We start from the raw sequence: 18,427 nt of genomic DNA, 5'->3' as shown, positions 1-18,427 counted from the left end.
GTCCCACTGCACGAAATGGCCTCGTTTCCCGGCGTATACGTACCGGGATTTTTCTGTATTTTTGTCGGATACTAACGGATACTGACGGATACATGCGGATTCGTGTAAGGTATCCGACTATTTCCGCACCGGTATATGGAATATTTCCTGAAGAATCCGAAAGTAAGGGATTTTCGACGAATACGGAGCCGTACACTGTACGGAAATGCCACCGATCCTGACGGATACGAACAGGAATTTTTCTGTATTTTTGGCGGATACTGACGGATACATGCGGATTCGTGTAACGTATCCGACTATTTCCGCACCGGTATATGGAATATTTCCTGAAGAATCCGAAAGTAAGGGATTTTCGACGAATACGGAGCCGTACACTGTACGGAAATGCCACCGATCCTGACGGATACGAACAGGAATTTTTCTGTATTTTTGGCGGATACTGACGGATACATGCGGATTCGTGTAACGTATCCGACTATTTCCGCACCGGTATATGGAATATTTCCTGAAGAATCCGAAAGTAAGGGATTTTCGACGAATACGGAGCCGTACATTGTACGGAAATGCTACAGATCCTGACGGATGCCTACAGGGATTTTTCTGTATTTTGAAGAAAATGGTGAATACTGACGGATACAGGTGGACCCAAAAACGAATCCGTAACGGATCCGACTAAGTGCTTGCATTCCTAATTTAACTATACCCAAAACATCATTTTGAATGACAGGAAGTTTGGGAAAGCCTGTATGTAACATATGTATCATTTCATATCTCAACATACAATACGGAAGTACTATGTGGCTAAATGATCCATTTCATTTGAGACAGGCTGAGGGACATCCACATATGCATACTCAAAGCACCACTGCATATGCAGGTTAATGTCGGTAAATTGGGGTTGTGCAAGCACAATGTTCTGAAAAATTATGAAATGTATTACAATTAACACCATCACAACATTGTGGTAATATTTACTACTGTATAGTGCCCTTGGACCAAAATTATCTACATGTTCTAAATATTCCACTAAAGTAATAAAAGCCTTATTTGTGGCCAGCTCTTCGTCTAAAAGCCATCAGATACAATTATTTCAAATACAGAGGTTGAAAATAGAAAGTAACATTATACTGTCTGAAGAACTCCCATGATGACACGCCACATTTTAAACGTAAGTAGCATATGCCGTGGAACTGCATGTGTATAATCGTCCTCTCCCCAATCTCTGACTACATCTGAGTTCACTTCTTCCATGCACTCTTGGTAAGGGACAGGCAAGGCTGATTTCTTCTGTATCTGCATGTTGGACTCAGCTTGGAGTCCATCTTGTGATGAACCAGTTCCTATATGATAAAACCAAATGATGAATAAATATCAATTCACGTATTTAAGGAACATGTCACATGATTTTGACATGGGCTCGTTTCATCACAGCAGCTACAAAAAACACGGGACAATGGATATCCATCATGCCTCTCTCAGCTAACATTGAAGTGTACCGATGATGGACTTACCAAAGGAGCCTGAGGTACTCAGCAGCTGAGCATCTGACAGTTGATTGCTTTGTTCCCAGCCAAGGTCCTCACAATATGTGCTGCATTTGTGAAGGAAGTATCTGCCGATGCTGTACTGGATATATATATATATAAATGGAAACAATGACAAATATTAAACATATCACATACTCGCATGTGTAAAAAAATGAATCTGGGCATCGTTGAATTGACTACGTAAAACTTACATCTATAACTTGAATATGATATTGATCAAACATGCACAGCTATAACTGAATGAAATAATCACTGAGGCACACTACTGCCTCCTTATAAGTTCTAGTTCACTATCCACAAACTGTGGGATCTTTGTGGGACAAATACTTATGACATTTTCTTCCCTTCCATATCTTTAATTATCTTTCCCTCCACTGCTTACTATTTTGTATCTGAAACGTTAACCAGACACACATGTCTGCTGACCATTGGCAAGAATGAACAAATTGAAATTTTAAATTTCCTAGATCCTAACGCCGTAAAAGGGCAGGTCGGCTGGAGAATTCTTATGGTCATGCGAATGCGATGATATGTCAAGCCACAATAGGAGGATAACTGACGTCAAAACTAGTTAGAAACGGGAATTTTTCAATTTGTACTTACCAAAGGGCAGTCCCTCAAAATGATGAATCAACTCCCTACCAGCGTTTACAAGGGGGGAGGGGGGCGACGAATATTGCATGCACGAAGAAGACAACGTCGCAATTCCGCGCGTTTGAGTTTACACCGAATTCCCTTCGACTCTCAAGCCACTCAAAAATCACTGGTCGACCATGGTAGACTCTGGCGATGCCATGTTAAGCACAGAAGGTGATGAAACGCCGTTCTTGTCTGTGCTGTTAACCGAAAGAAAACCGTTAACGTTTGTCGCGCCCAGAAGTGTCTTGTGGGTAATTTGGATATCCGACACTAATCCGTGTTCCGTACACGTCAGGATCCGAGACAGCTCATGACTTCTAACATATTGGCAAATCTGAACTTCTAACATATTGGCAAATACATAAAAAAATGAAAGATCCGAGTAGATATTGTATCTGTACCCGAAACGTATCCAGACGTATACGGCATCAGAATTGCTGGATCTGAGGTGTTCCTGGTATTTGTCCGAATTTGCTCGGAAACGTTCCGTATCTGTACCCGAAACATATGAAGGATCCAGACGTATACGGCGCGGGAATTGTCTGATCTGAGGTGCATCGGATCCAATCGGAAACGTTCCGTATCTGCTATGATGCGCAATTCCGGGTCTGTTGGATTCGTCAGGATCTGAGATCATGCCGCGTGCCGTGCAGTGTGTATTTGTTGGTCAGGATCCGAAGCAACTACCGACAAACAATCCGAACATCTCTGCCATATTGACAAATATCTAGAAACGAAGGATCCGCGCAAATATCCTTAGGTATCCGACGCGCATCACGGATCCAGACGTATACGGCGTCGGAATTGCCGGATCTGAGGTGTACCTGGTAATTGTCTGAATTTGCTCGGAAACGTTCCGTATCTGTACCCGAAACGTATGAAGGATCCAGACGTATACGGCGCCGGAATTGTCTGATCTGAGGTGCATCGGATCCAATCGGAAACGTTCCGTATCTGCTATGATGCGCAATTCCGGATCTGCTGGATTCGTCAGGAAATGAGATCATGCCGTGCCGTGTGTATTTATTCGTCAGGATCCGAAGCAACTACCGACATACAAACAATCCGAACATTCCAAATATTAAAAAAAACGAGGGATCCGCGCAAATATCTTCGGGTATCCGAGGCGCATCACGAATCCAGAAGAATACGGCGTCGGGATTGGTCGGATCTGCGGGCACTTCAGTATCCGAGCAGTGAACTGGGATTTTTCCGGATTCGCTCGGAAACGCCATGAGGCCCGATTCCGGATACGTCGGATCCGTCAGGATACGTGGCCATTTCGTGCAGTGTCCTCAGAAGTGACCACAGTGACGATATGCCCCTTGTCCACTAAGGCACGGCCGATTTTAGCCAGGGCCATCCAGTGACTGCCGCTATCTGGTGGAGGTACCAACAGAACCTTCTCTGCGCTGCTCCTGTGTCTGATCTGAAATCCCAGGAAAACTAGCAGAATGGAGAAACATCGAAGCTTCGATACGATTTCCATGTTGCCTCCCCTGATTCTTTAACTCTCTGCGGAATGGTTTTTGGGGTGATCAAAGGTTAGCGTCATTCAGTGCAATTGTACGAACTCTAAATGACCTCTGTTTAGGTCAATGATTTACTTGTAAAACAAATTTTTCAACGCTCAAGCAGATACGCGATTGGTAGTTCGTACGAAGCTGGTTGCTTTCGGACCAATCATGGCCGACATGTCAAGGATTCTTAGGCTTGCATGGGGCCATAGTACACGTTTCACGAAGCTAGCATGCAAATCTTCTGAAAAACATGTTAGGCTTATCTTACGTGGCCGAAGTTTTGTTTTTTTCTTTAAACACACGTTGACTGTATTTGCTGCTTGTGGCCATGGCTTGAGATGTAAACGTGACATTAGCTAACGTTATACTTCCGAATGACACTCTATTCTATCCCTTATCTTAAACAGTAAAGTTCTGCATTAATGCTGTTCTTGTGATTTATTTTATTTTCAATATTCAACAAAGTTAATAAGATATTGAATTGTACAGTTGGCTTCTTTGGTTATATGTTTTACTTTGTTTTATTTTATTTTATTTGGTGATACTAAGACAGCAGCACGTAAATTTCATGGATGACATCTGCTGCTATATTGCTTTCTATTTTTTAGTGCTTTTTACCTCATTTGGAAAACAGTAAATTTGTCGTCTGCAGAGCTAGAGGGTGCAATCTATAAACTTTTCTTGCCTAACATAAAATCAAAACTTAACGGTAACATAGGAATTTGATAAAGGTTAGAAAGGAGATTTGTATGACAACAGCAAAGGCTGACCAATGAGCGTTTCATCATCGTACTGAAGCGCCGACTAGCGAGTTGAGGCGGCACTGCTGCCTTGGAACGAAAGTTCGCAGTACTATTACGGATCAATAGTCGGCACTTCAGTACCATGATTAAATGCTTGAGGGGGATTCAACAGTTGACGCCAAATGAAAACAAGTTTTAAAATTAAATCATTGAAAATTGTTTCTTGGCGGGATTTTTGTGTGAAATCTGGGCAGTTTGGAGGCATTCTTGGCGAAGGTAACCACCTAGCACCTATACCAGACGGCTCTGTGATATATCTATGGCAGCCACCTTCGAATCAAACGTACGCTTTGGTTGGCCCTATCAAGTTTATATGAACTAAAATCTTAATTATTGATGCAGTGTTGTCGGCCATTCACACACGTAGAAAACTAAGGCAGGTAGGAAATGACTTAGTTCCACTGTTATCTCATGCTGTGCTTTACTAAAAGACCCACGTATAGCCAAGTATTAAAGAGATGTGGGTGATATTTAATTTTTTGAATGTACCGCCTTCAGCGCCTGACGTCATTAACTGGCTAGCCTTCACGTCATTTCTCGCGAGAACAGCGGTAAGAGGTCAACGGAAAAGTGCACTATCTTTTGGGAGGGACATAATATTTTTTTACCGAATTAGCAGATTTAACTCAATGAAATACCAGTTTTTATTTCGTAATTTCATAATAAATATAAGATATCAAAACATTGCTATTGATATGTTTGCTTTTTCCAGTAATACACTCTAGTTTAATAGAAATGACCCCTTCGACGATAATGTAACCTTCCAGTGGCCCAGATAGCGATAAACATTTTTCGGCCGACGTGCTCAAAGCTGCGTACAAAAATTGCGTTCTTGAAGCCCTATTTTTCCACAAACTGTTGACAAACGAACCCTTAGGTAAGTTTATTTGTTGTGTATCATATCCTTCAGGTCCCAGTGTAAACAATTGTTGGTAAACATGTGTAAATTACGTGTGGGTGTGACTCATATGTCTTTAACGTGCCCTTCTTTCGTTGAGACACGTCATGGTTTCACTCGGGTTACTTCGAGTCAGACGAGATATTAAAATAGCTGCACGTTCGAATTTTATCATTTTTTCAAGCGTTCCTGTTCCCCCTTGACCAAAGAATCGGTGAGAGGAAGTTTTGGGTATTTTTGAGTGGATTTGTAGACGAGGTATGTGTTAGTTTATTTTGCAGATGTTGCCTTTAATATGTGGATTATATCTCACTGTTGTATAATTTTGTATCCACCATATTCTACAAAAAGACTGGAACATTTTTGTGTTTTTAAAGGTGAATTTATTAATGCTGGGTGGACTAGTACTAGTGCTAGTAGGGTACCACTTGAAGTGTCCTTCTTAAAGTAAGACATCCCAAAATATAAAATTATGGTAGTGGGCACTGTTTTATCTTTTAACCTGTTTAAACCGGGACTGGCAGCTTAAGGGTTAAGACTTAGAGCGAAGTGCTGGGGTTAAGACTTAAGTGTAAGGGCACTTGAGACAATTTCTCCGCTTTCATTTTGCAATACTGTTAATGCTTTTAAGTTTGCGATGAATTGATTACGCGATAGGGAGAAAATGGAGGGTTCGCTTAAGTTCGTTGTGGGCGGGTTTATATACTAACCGGATGAGGACAGAACAAGCATTTTTACCGTGGTTTTAAGTTTGCGGTCAAGAGGTTATCGCAAAGCTGCGAATGTTAAACAAAAGCAAACTGAAATGTAGATATGCATTTTTCTAAGGTCGTGAACGAAAGGGCCTTTGTGGTTGAATGTTGCAGTTCAGAAAACATGATTGGGCGAAAGTCGAAAAGAGGAATTTCAGGATGAAAACGCTCTATTCTATGATGGAATTTTATTTCTTAGACAGCAATTGTTAACCACATCTATATGGGAATAATAAAGATGCTTTCTACCAATTTTCCCAATATAATTTACATGTCATGAATAATAATCTGATCATGTAATCTTTATCTTGGCATTATCTTCATATATCGGATTAACGTTAGAAAGCAGCATTTTCATGAATGATTTATATAATAATCTTAAGCTATGTTTTATGAATTCATGGCTTCAAGAGATGCTGCTTTGTAAAAAATTCAATACATGTATGTTGCTGTCATATTGTCATTTCACATAATTGGTTTGTCGTATATACATGTACACGTACACTGAACATTATGTATGCTCACCTGTATACACATACTTGTGCGCACATACAAATAACATTACATGTAACAATCATGATGCTTAATTAAATAGACACATACTAGTACACACACATACATGTATACACATACTTGTTACACTGTATATATACATATATATACAACACGGCGTATTCCGTATCACCCGAGGTACCAGCCTGACCGCGGGTAGGATCTCCCGACGGCTGTAGGCCGAAGGGCGATCTGACCGGCGGGAGGGCTGGTACCGAGGTTGATACAGAATACACTGTGTTGTAATTAATATGTACCTCCAAATCCGGTTTTCGAATCTTCGACGGCGGCGCAACCGGCTTGCTCGAAATGCATTCTAAATATTCTATGGAAGCCCGTGTGATACAACTTAGAGTCTGTGTGATAAGGAAAATTATCACACGGTCCAGAACGCCCGTATCGAACGTTTTCGCGGCCCAGGTATGACATAAATACATATACACACACACACATACATTTGTACATTTGTACATGTGCATTATATGATTCTTCCTTAAATTTCCTATCTCCTCCAGTTGAGACCCAGACATGACTATCCAGTGGACGATCGTCGCGACTTTTCTGTACGCAGAGATCGGTGTGTGCGTACTGCTATGTGCACCGTTCATATCAGCCAGAAGGTACGAACAGAGTGCTGACAATAAAAAACTTACATGTAGCATTATGATTAAAAATAAACAAACATGAAGGCATATATATTCTAGTAATGATTTATACTGTATCGTTTTTTGATGGAACTTAGGTTTAAATCTTGGGGGGGGGGGTGATGGTGAATAGTTATAGTATAGTGAGTACAGTCTCTTGTTTTGGAAAATAGTTTTCCATAATGTTATGTACCAAACCAGATAGACTTCAATGCTAATGGTACTTTTTTTTCATTTCAAAGACTGTTTTCTTGCCTTATGGCAATTAACACATGTGCCTTGTTAGTGCACTTTTCATGACATAAGTATGCTCTTCATAAATGGGTCAGTTTTGAGTATAACGCACCTTACATGTAGGTGTACCAGACTTTTAATTTGATTTTTTAGAATTTATTATTAGTATAAAGCTGGCTGGCATAGACAGCTTTTGATTATGATTTGTTGGCAACCTCACCAAACAACTCCCTGGAGAACCATGGTTGGTAGGCAGTGGTCAGCTATGTATGACCTGGGTTTAAAGTTTAAGATATCAACTGTTTCCTTGATATTTCAGATGGCAGAAGATCTTCAGGTCAGCCTTGCTGAACTGGTTTGTACAACGTGGTAACCTGTACTTCAATGTGCTGATAGCCATACTACTACTGCTGTTCGGAGGTGGGTCACTCTTGCAATTGTAGCATAAGTTTTGGGGTAAACTGTTGGTGTTGTTTTCGGCTTGTCTGAGTGAGTGAGTGAGTGAGTGAGTGAGTGAGTGAGTGAGTGAGTGAGTGAGTGAGTGAGTGAGTGAGTGAGTGAGTGAGTGAGTGAGTGAGTGAGTGAGTGAGTGAGAGCTACTGTCACTGTCAGTGACTGAGTGAGTGTGCATCTGTGTGTGTGACGTGTTTGTGCGTGTGTGTGTTGTGTGTGTGTGTGTGTGTGTGTGTGTACCTTTGTTTGTATGTGTGTGTGTTTCTGTGATTCCCAATATACTTGCAGTGTCAGTGATGATACTTTTGTCCGTGGGACTGGAAGGGCTGCAAAGAAGTATGGGGAGGGGGTCGAAATCTGCCATCTCTGAATCTCTTATTGTTTATTCAGTATGTTCAAAATGTCTGTGATTTTCAGAATACACACAATGCAGTGAAGGCATATATGTATGTGTGTGTGTCTATGTGTGTGTGTGTATGTATGTGTACATGTATGTGTGTGTGTGTATGTATCTGTTAATCCGGTAATACGATGAAGTCTGGCATCTCCGATTGTTCATGTTCAAAATGTTTCCTTGATCCCAAAATACATGTACACAATGCAGCATTGCCATACTCAGTGCTACTACTAATACTTATGTCAGCAGGACTAGACGATCAGTATGTCACAGGGTAACAGTCGAACCGCAGAGCTCTATGCGCATCGGTTCTGCGCAGCCTTCTCTAAGACGGCTTTTTCCGGGTCACGGCCGGACCCGGGTTGGACCCTTCTGCATGGGTGTGAACAACTACCTGTGGTGCAACAAAAAGACCTCAGACCTATATAATGTTTACACTTTTTCACATCTACAGGACTTGCCTGGTATAACCATGTAGATATTTAGTGCATTGTAAAAAGACATCGAACGCTGTGGCCTTCGAAACATTAAGAATATTTGGTCAGTTTATTTGTGTTTGTCTTATTTACAGTTCACCTGGAACCAACTAGATATTTACATCGCGTGATAGCCCATTTCCTCATCTTTAAATTGATACCAAAGTTCCTAGGATAATTTTATGGGAACCGGTTTTGCCCCCGAAAAAACTGCGACAATGTCTACCTTGCGGTGGTGAAATTTCTGCCTAGTTCTAGCTACCGATGCGTGCACTCCTGCGCTTTGGATACATTTCGATACATTTCGCGTGGCATAACAAAGCCCATTTTTTGTAAATTAGAAGCTGTATGAACGCGGCTACCACATGCAATATGATAATTGACATGATAACAGTCAAGTACAGACAGACAGAGGTTTTAGTACAAGGTACCTGATATTTACAAAATAGTCAAATTTGAAGTCAATCACTTCGAACTCCTGCGTTCGAACGACCGAACCCAGCCAGTACGTTCCATTTTCCTGCCGCGGGGGTCAGGCGAGGTCAGGTGCAATGTTGCAACTTTCAGCCGGTGTTGAGAACGTTGATGAAACTTACGGCTCAAGTTTTGCAGTCTAAAATTAATATTCTGAAACATTTCCAAATAAGACTAATATCATCTTGAAGCCAGGAAAAGTGAGATTCATATGCAAGTTGACCAATGCCATTAGATAAGCTTTGAGTTCTGTAAAGCATGGTAAAAGGACATTGTGTTTGTCTTCTTCTTCAGAATAAGACGCCCTACAAATTGACCTCTTGTTAGTTTTTTTGGGGGCAAAACCGGTTCCCATAAAATTATCCAAGGGACTTTGGTATCAATTTAAAGGTGAGGAAATCCCTTGCCAAACTGTTGTCTAATGTAGCATTAATGCCGCACTACGCGCTCCTTATCGGAGCACATTGGGCATTAATGCTGGATTCCCTCTGCTCCCTTTGGAACAGAGCATTAATGCCAGCATACACCCCTGTCCATTAATCATCATTTATCACCCAGTCTTCTTGGACTGAAGGGGAAGTGGAAACCCTTTCCCCTGGCAGGTGCCAGTGGGGGTGGTCACACCAAATTAACCCTCTGCCCCCTAACTACAGTCCACCCTTGTCAAAACCCCAGTTGTTGCAGGGTGCTAATATATAGGTCAAGCATGACTAAAGGCTGTGGCAGAAAGCACTAATGCTGGAAAGATGCCAACTAATTGGTTCAAGCCTTGGTCCAAGGCATGGCTGCTAGGACATTGAGGGACTGGTATTTGGACAGCCATAATAACCATGAAATTACCATCATGGCAGTGTGCACTAACCAAGCATTAGTGCTGCATATGTATTTCTGGCATTAATGCTACATTAGACAACAGTTTGGCAAGGGATTGGGCTATCAGATGATGTAAATATCTAGTTGGTTCCAGGTGAACCGTCAATGATACACGCACAAATATACTGACCAAAAAATGGTCAATGTTTCGAAAGCCACAGCGCTCGCTGACAATTTGCTATGCACGAAATAACTACATGGTTATGTTGGGCAGATCCTGTAGATGTGAAAAAATATAAACATTATGTAGGTCCGAAGTCTTTTTGCTGCCGACAGGCGGTTGTTTACACCCATGCAACGGGGTCAAATCGTGCCGCGGCAAACGCCGTAAATAAGAAAATAAAGCGTTCTACGGTGACCTGCGGTTCGACTGGTAAGGGGGTGATCTAATTGCCAATGTTGAAAACGTTGACGTACCGGCTGCCCCACCCTTAGATGGTATCCGTGAGTCCTTGAAGTACGGGGACCTGAAGGAGGAGGACGGTGTCGATGTGCGTCCCGCAAGTCACATGAACATCATGATGCATCTGTTCCGCGCGCAGAGGAACCTGTACATGTCTGGGTTCGCTCTGTTCCTCATTATGTAAGTAACGCCGCGATGGGGTCGCTGGTCGAAGCGGGCGGCGCAAACTTGGTCATCAGAAAGTCCAGACCGTCCCAGCCCTCTTGGGAATCTGCAAATCATATTATCTCACACAAAGTATTGAACGTTGTACAATGACTTTCGTTATATTGACACTAAGACAGAAAGCTATAGACAGCAGAAATTTGTGGTAACAAACTGCATCTTTTTGATCTTTTATTAAATTGTATTTCCATTTCAAGATTCTTTCTTTTCAAAGAGAAAACATTTGTCGCTTGCATTGATTTCACTCTATCTATTGAATAGATTTTGGGAAACTTTTATCCCGGGCTTCTTAAACTCTATAACTTCAGCAAGTCAAAAAGTGATTAACTACAGACTTTTATTTTTTGTCACATCTTTTGTGTGTAAAATCCTCAAACATTTTGGTGCAGTTTTCAAGTGAGACACTAGAGGGCGTTTCAGTCTGGACTGTCTGCTGCCAAGTTTCACCATCCACTTCAACCACGTCGAAAAAAACGTTGTGTACAATTAACCTATCTTTTTCCAGATGCCATACGGGAGATGTTCAAATACGGCTCCACGCCGAAGGTCCAGGGGGGACAGGAAGCGGCGCTCTACCCCCAGGCCGAAATCAACCTCCACATGAAGCTGTTCCGCGCCCAGCGGAACTTCTATATCGCTGGCTTTGCCCTCTTTCTGTTTGTGTAAGTAAGGTGGGGGGTCAGGAGTGTCCCTGGGTTTCAGTCACAATAACCCACCCTCCCAAACAGGCCCGCTATCGCTTGGTAACGTTACCTCCCATAGCAGCCCTGCCCTTTCACACCTATAAAATCTCTTCTCGCGACGTTATTGACAGTTGCTCATGAATAATTAATGAGCTTGCCTTATTTGGCACAAACAGCCATTATTTTTGCTCTGAACCCAAAGTAGCGATGTCAGACGTAACCTGATTGGTTGATAGCATCCCAGCGTCCTTTGCGCTTTTGCTCTAGATGAGCTTAAGCCAACCCTCAGATAGGCTGAAAGCTGTTTTGGTGGTGACGTCGCCAGAAGCGATTTTACCGGCTTGAAAGGGCAGGGCCGCTATGGAAGGTAACGTTACCGAGCGATAGCGGGCCTGTTCGGGAGGGTGCAATACCCCTGTTCCTGCCTTAACCATGTCTAATGCCTTTACCTTATGAGCAATGTTAATTTGAAGGCTAAGTTAGCAGGGAGAAGATCTAGAACACATGGAGAAAGTTAACCCTATTCCTGTTGTAGCCAACTTTACAAATTGCAGCATATTGCACTTGGTATTGCGACACTTCACTTCGACCTGTTTGTTGTATTTCAAGATTTCTAGTTTTCTTTTTCAAAATCAAGGTCACAAATGTTACTTTTCCCCCTTTCTTTTTTATCTATCTGTCTGCTATTAACATTTCCACTAGAAATGTTTTTCTTTGTGCAGGAAAAAAATATTTTGACCCCTAAAGATTTTTGATCAATAGCCCAGACACTGCAAGAGATGTACAAGAAAAGTTTGTAAGTCTTAGGTCAGCTGTCACACATCACGTGAAATGTTTCTTTAGGACATAGAACTTTTTTATTAAGTTCAAGGAATTGCACAGAGAATCCTTTTCTGGGTTTTTTTCTTGTCCTGTGGCCCAAATTTCCATCAGATTCAGACAGCACCTTAACCCATCCATTACCCAGACTGTTACTAATTCATCTACATGTATCCCAACTGCACAATGATGGCCTTAGGGACACGCCTGACGATATTAAGGGTGTTTCTCTAGCTTTTATTTTAGCATCTTGTTTGAGCTGACAATAACATTTTCATTAACATTTCTGCTATTTCTAGATTCTTTCTTTTTACTAACCCAACTTTGCTTTCTTTTCTACAGTCTTGCTGCAGTTCATCATATATCTGTTTTCCACTAACATTATCCTTTTTATTTTCTGCACAATTTTACCATTCTTTACCTTTTATGTACCATATCCATGGCCTTTCTTACATTCAACATTTGTCAGTTTCAAATTTTTTCTCATAGATGGTGCTGCAATTTCTGTCATTTGTACCTTTTTGTAACTGTATCTATTTAGACATACATGTATTTGTCTTGAAATTGCCTTTGCCAAACTTTAAGACAAAGTGTTCCCTGGTAGAGGACTATAAAGTGTCCAAAGATGGTCATCGGCCTTAGTCCAAATAATTTTCTTGGTCGTCACCTTTTTTCTAGCTAAATTCAGCATGAAGTCGAAATGAAACTAGAAAAACACCCCTACGTCAAAATCGTCACACCCAACATTAGTGACCAAAAAAAAAGCACGCCTCCCAATAAAATGGTCACATCCAACATGGCGGCCCCCATCCTTGCAAGCAAAAACAGAATAGGGTTGCTATCGCAAACCTGTAAATAGATGCCTGGGAGAAACGTTATACGTATAATACATTGTATACTCTCTGAAACCAAGGTACCAAGTCTCTTCTCTGACTCTGTTTTCATGTTAGTCTTCGGAGGTTTTAGCATTATCTTTTTAATATCGAAGAACCAGCAAATTTCTCAAAATTGTGTATCTCAAGCAACAACCCTAGTGTACTGGCCTACAACTCGTCCTTCTCACTGCAATAATCAGCTCCTGTTCTCAGCCAATCGTGTCATTGCATTACAGTCAAGAGGCAACGTGATTGGCTGGTAACTTTCCCTCCAACAGTGGAAGGGGGATGTCTTATTGGCTGATGGCTGACCTGAGTGCTTGAGATACACAAGCAATGCAATAGGCCTCGCACGAGAGTGCCTTAAATCTTGCATTAATAGCATGAAATTTCATCCTGTATTGTATTTTTTTAGGTTTGTGAATGTAAGGATTAGGTTGATGTTTGTTTGTTTGTTGTTTTGACCTCCAGTGTGCTGCGTCGTCTGGTGACAGTGATCTCCAACACGGCCACCCTGGAGGCCAAGTCCGAGGCCTTCGAGAAGCAGGCCAAGAGCGCCACTGACGCCGCCCAGAAACTTCTGGAGGAGACCGAGAAACTGAAGAAGGTAATCATAAGTCCCAATTTTGCTTGTTTGTTTGTTTATTTATTTGTTCGGTTCTGTATAAACAGTTGACTTACACTATTTCAACTATTCACTATTTCAATAGTTTGCAGCACTGCAGAATGCTAACTGCAATTCAATGATAATCCACTAGAGGGCACTTTTACACAGCCTGGTCATATATATGGAGAAAACTAAACTTCCAGCAATGTCCATGGAAGACTCCCTGAATATTCTAGTATGAATTAAACTGGTTCCAAACATTGTATCGAAATTGAATCAAATTTTTGATAATGCAACTCCAGCCTTACTCAGGTAGAATTTGCGTATAGCGTTAACTTAATTTTTCATGTAACACCTTTAGATCTTAATATTTTATTGATTGAGTGTATAAAGGTTCATTCTGAATTGTCAAGAACAAATACCATAATGCTGAACTTAACCTCCTCAATGTTCCATCTGTGTTCAGGAGGGTCCAGGCGCAGAGAACGAGGTTGAGCTAGAGAAGCTGAGAGACAAGGTCGCCGACAAGAACAAGGAACTGGAAGAGGCAAAAGACAGTGAGTCCTTCTTAAGACTTTCATCAGACACAAAACTAACAAGATTGGCAACATAAAAAGATGTTGCCATGGCGACGGTGGTCTCTGTTAACGTTTTCGTTTTTAGCCCACATGCACATAAGGACCTCGCATAAATCATATCAGTCGATCACCTTCTCTACCAAAATAACACAAGTTGTCCAATGTATGAAAATCTTGTTTTCACAAAATAAGATATCGTACCATTTCCTCATAAATTATGTAAATGAGGCCCTCTATGCAAGATTTGTGTCTAATAGTGGCCGCATTCACTTATCTTCCAAATGGTGCAAAAATGAAATCCCCATCATTTACCACTATGGATTTATAGTATTTTGTCATTAATTATGCAAATTAAGTAACAATTTGCATAATTGATATCTATCAATATTTATCTCTTTCTCAGTTACATATGTCATGTGTTTGAGAGTCCTATAATAGAATGCAGCTGATTTCTTAACTGTCCTCATTGATTATGCAAATCAGATATTGATTTGCATAATTGGTATATGATTATGTAAATCATCACTTAAGCTATCTACACACCAAAAATTATGATGATCCGTCACCCCCTTCTTGTATTATTCTCTTTCAAAGTTTGAGTCAAAAATTAGCTCCTGCAGTTCCAAAAAAAGCCGCTAGGGGGTCCAAATCTACAGGACATATTTTCCTAACAAAGAGCTATCCACCACTTAAAAATCATGACTATAGCATGTTCAGAAGACGAGATTTGAAAAGTGAAAGTTCCCCTGCAGTACCATAGAAAGTTGCTAGGGGGCCCAAAATTCAATCATTAAAAGGTCTCCTACAGACCTACCCACCTACAAAATATGAAGACAATACATCCAGGCATTCTCGAGTTATCGTCCCATGGACTTACACATTCCTGTACAATTCCTAGAATTCTTGCAATCTGCACACAATATAGTAAAAATTTGGCTCGCCCCTGAGGCGTCGCCAAAAAGGTATAAAAAGAACAACAGAGCTTAATTTTTTTTTTTTTACACCAAAAATCTTTTTTATTCTTCAGTTGGTAAAACATCACTTTCTGTTAAAGAAGGTCAGACATCCAGGTAGAACATTACTAGTTTATGTAATACAAATAAATCAGTTACTGGATAAAATTGTCAGACGTTTCAGATAGCAGTTACTATCCTTCATCTGTGACTTAGAATAAGTTTAGTGTAACCTGTATATAAATTTAGTATCTGAATTGTTATGTAAATGCCTTACTGAAGAAATTCAGAGAATTCCTTTTTAGAGAATTATCTATTTGCATATTTTTTTTTGTACCACATCCCTTTCTGTTATTGAGATGAAAATATATATTATCATGGATCAGCGATTTCATGATGCCAAAGTTGCAAAACAAGAGAAATGAGGCATTGCTTAGGGCCCTGAGATACATGTAGGTAAGTAGAAAACAGCCATGTTCTTGTTTTGCGTAATGCCATGCATCTGATATGTACTTTGTCGCCCCCCTCCCCCTTCAGAGCTGCACCATTTGGAGGCTGACCTAGAAGCTGTGAAGAAACAGGCCAAGGGGGTCAACACTGAGTACGACCGGCTCCTCGGGGAGCACAGCAAGCTACAGGTGAGATGTCTAATGCTCGGTCACAATTGCGCCAGTGCCCATAGAGGACGTTAATAAGTTTCACCCGGGCCCAAAAGCCACAAATTTGTCCCTGTGGACTGCCGGGTACTGGGGCTACCTCTCTGTGTTCTCACGAGTAGCGTCTATTTGTTAGCAGGTCCCGCATTGATTTTAAGTCTGAGTTAACATGATTGTTGGTCCCAGCCAGGCCCAGAAATAGCCATGTAGGGGTCACGTCCAGAAGTGCAGAAAAAAAGTCTGTCAACTACCCAGTGGGCCCCTTTTCCAATTTGGACCTATTAAAGCATAAGTGAGTTTTTTTTTTTCATGCCTTGACCTTGTTATTGTCCTTAATTTGCATTTCAGTTTACTTACTTCAACTTTACACCGCATTTGACATTTAAGAACTATTCAATCTCAACAACTTAATAACATACAGAGACTACTTCCAGACATTTCAACTCTATCACTCTAGCATGAACTGGTAGAACATAAAATGTAACTGAAAAAAATCAAGTCACCTACATGTAATCTTTGTATATAAATGTCACTGATTTGTAAGATATGTGCTAATAATGATGATACATTTGTTTTCTTATTTCTCCAGGCGGAACTAGAAGCTGCTAAGGGAGGAGAAGGAGACAAGAAAGATGACTAAAGAAAAGTGCACTTCTTAAACTGGACCCTAGAGCTAATCCTTTAGTCAAGACGACTTAAATACATCTTAGAAAGAAGTTCTAGCAATGCAGTAAAATTTGTGTGATTACTTAATGTCAGATGATTTTCTTAAAGGAACCTAAAAGAGTAAAAGACAATAAAGTGTCAGTGTAGCACTACACATGTATTATTTTGTGGCATAATTACAAAGTATGTACTAGATGCTGAATTACATATTTTTATTTGCTATGATAGAAATTTATGGTTATTCTGCAGTACTTTATGTTATGTTTGTATCAAGGTATTAAGTATATTTGCATGATGCAAGTAGTTGGTGTGTGTATTTTGCATATGGTTTGTGTATATTTATTTTCGCACCATTTGACCACCTGTATTCTTTAAACAACCAATTTATTTTGCATTACCAAAAATTCATTTCCTTATTATGTTTTATATTTAGAAGCTGGTGTTATGTTGGTAAAGTGAGTAAAGTTAGAACTATTGACTTTTTTTTCATCCTTCAATCTTAATGCTTGAAATGAAGTGTAATTCTTTTTCAATAGCTGTTAGTGAAATGTGGCTTCAATACAGCTCATGTTTTATAGTCAAGCAAAAAGTATCTGTTGGGTTCCATTCCGTGCAGACGTTTGACGCTTAGGGCTAAAACCTAAATCTCCCCTTATACACAGGGGCGTCGGCTATACAACATACAATGTACATGTATACATCATCATACTGATTGTTTGTTGGCTTACAACATTAGCAACAACAAAAAACTTAGACATGTACATGTATTTCTGTTGTACAGTTGTAGGTGATCGAAGACATGACCTAACGTATTGTACATGACTGTGTACATGTACTTAGGGTGTAGTCTGTAAATCAGGCTGTTCGGGGCTCTTTTGGGCCTTTATTTTAGGTGCTTGGCCAGTGGGAGTAATGCTAGATTAGTGTTGCCCTTTCCAAATTGTCGTCTAATGTAGCCTTAATGCCAGAGAGGCATATGCAGCGCCAATGCTTGATTAGTGCACACTGCCATGGTAATTTCATGGTAATTATGGTTGTCCAAGTACCACTCCCTCAATATCCTAGCAGCCATACCTTGAACCAATGCTTGAACCAACTGGTATCTTTCCAGCATTAGTGCTTTCTGCCACGGCTTTTAGTCATGTAGAGAGCAAAGGAAATCCAGCATTTATGCCAAATGTGCTCAGCTATAATGCGTGTGTAGTGCGGCATTAATGCTACTTTAGACAACAGTTTGGCAGGGGTACTTCTTTAGGCTAAGCCAGATGTATCAGAATTCAGAAAGAAGATGTGGGCTTCTTAATTCATTTTTTTTACGAATGTATTATCACAATTTTGTAGTGCTGATCGTTTTGTGACTGCTGTTGCTTAAGATATACCATTAATCGTAAAGTTGATACAGGTCTCGACAGGAAGGGCCAGGCCTCTACCAGGCTCTGCGGATCGCTGGGAAAATAGTAGAAATTGGATATTTGGTGTTCCTTTTAACACAACCAGGAATCTCACTTGCCGAATCTCTCCTATAGTTGTGTTAAAAGAAACCCCAAATATTCTATGTTCTACCAACCTGATGAAATTATTTTCGGAAGTAGAAATTGGTCAAATAGAGTGAACAGTATATGCCAATTGTAGTCCGCTATGCAGGGAAGGTCAATACGCACTTTCTACTATTTTCCCAGCGATCTGCGGAGGCTAAAGTA

The 18,427-nt window shown here is 40.7% G+C and overlaps 1 protein-coding gene and 1 long non-coding RNA gene across 4 annotated transcripts; one reads left to right on the top strand and one right to left on the bottom strand.

The window, feature by feature from the left end:
* Positions 1–914: 914 nt before the first annotated feature.
* Positions 915–3,477, bottom strand: LOC136435682 (uncharacterized). Its single transcript, XR_010755881.1, has 2 exons — positions 1,512–3,477; positions 915–1,340 (listed from the first exon to the last, which is right to left on the bottom strand). It is a non-coding gene; the product is annotated as an uncharacterized lncRNA (long non-coding RNA).
* A 1,780-nt stretch (positions 3,478–5,257) lies between these two features.
* LOC136435681 (B-cell receptor-associated protein 31-like) lies at positions 5,258–16,845 on the top strand. 3 transcript variants are annotated; one of them, XM_066429329.1, is made up of 8 exons: positions 5,258–5,386; positions 7,227–7,331; positions 7,909–8,009; positions 11,396–11,552; positions 13,739–13,874; positions 14,341–14,431; positions 15,943–16,043; positions 16,651–16,845. In XM_066429329.1, the coding sequence occupies exons 2-8, from the start codon at positions 7,240–7,242 to the stop codon at positions 16,699–16,701; spliced, it is 729 nt and encodes a 242-aa protein (XP_066285426.1). In that variant the 5' UTR covers positions 5,258–5,386; positions 7,227–7,239; the 3' UTR covers positions 16,702–16,845. The 3 variants fall into 3 exon arrangements, with proteins under 3 accessions (XP_066285426.1, XP_066285428.1, XP_066285427.1); XM_066429331.1 differs by lacking the exon at positions 11,396–11,552 and adding an exon at positions 10,698–10,845; XM_066429330.1 differs by lacking the exon at positions 5,258–5,386 and adding an exon at positions 5,523–5,665.
* Positions 16,846–18,427: the final 1,582 nt, after the last annotated feature.

This window comes from Branchiostoma lanceolatum, chromosome 5 (assembly GCF_035083965.1).
Source record: "Branchiostoma lanceolatum isolate klBraLanc5 chromosome 5, klBraLanc5.hap2, whole genome shotgun sequence".
NCBI lineage: Eukaryota > Metazoa > Chordata > Leptocardii > Amphioxiformes > Branchiostomatidae > Branchiostoma > Branchiostoma lanceolatum.
Note: the sequence above shows the minus strand (reverse complement) of the source record. Positions and strands in the feature narration are given on the sequence as shown.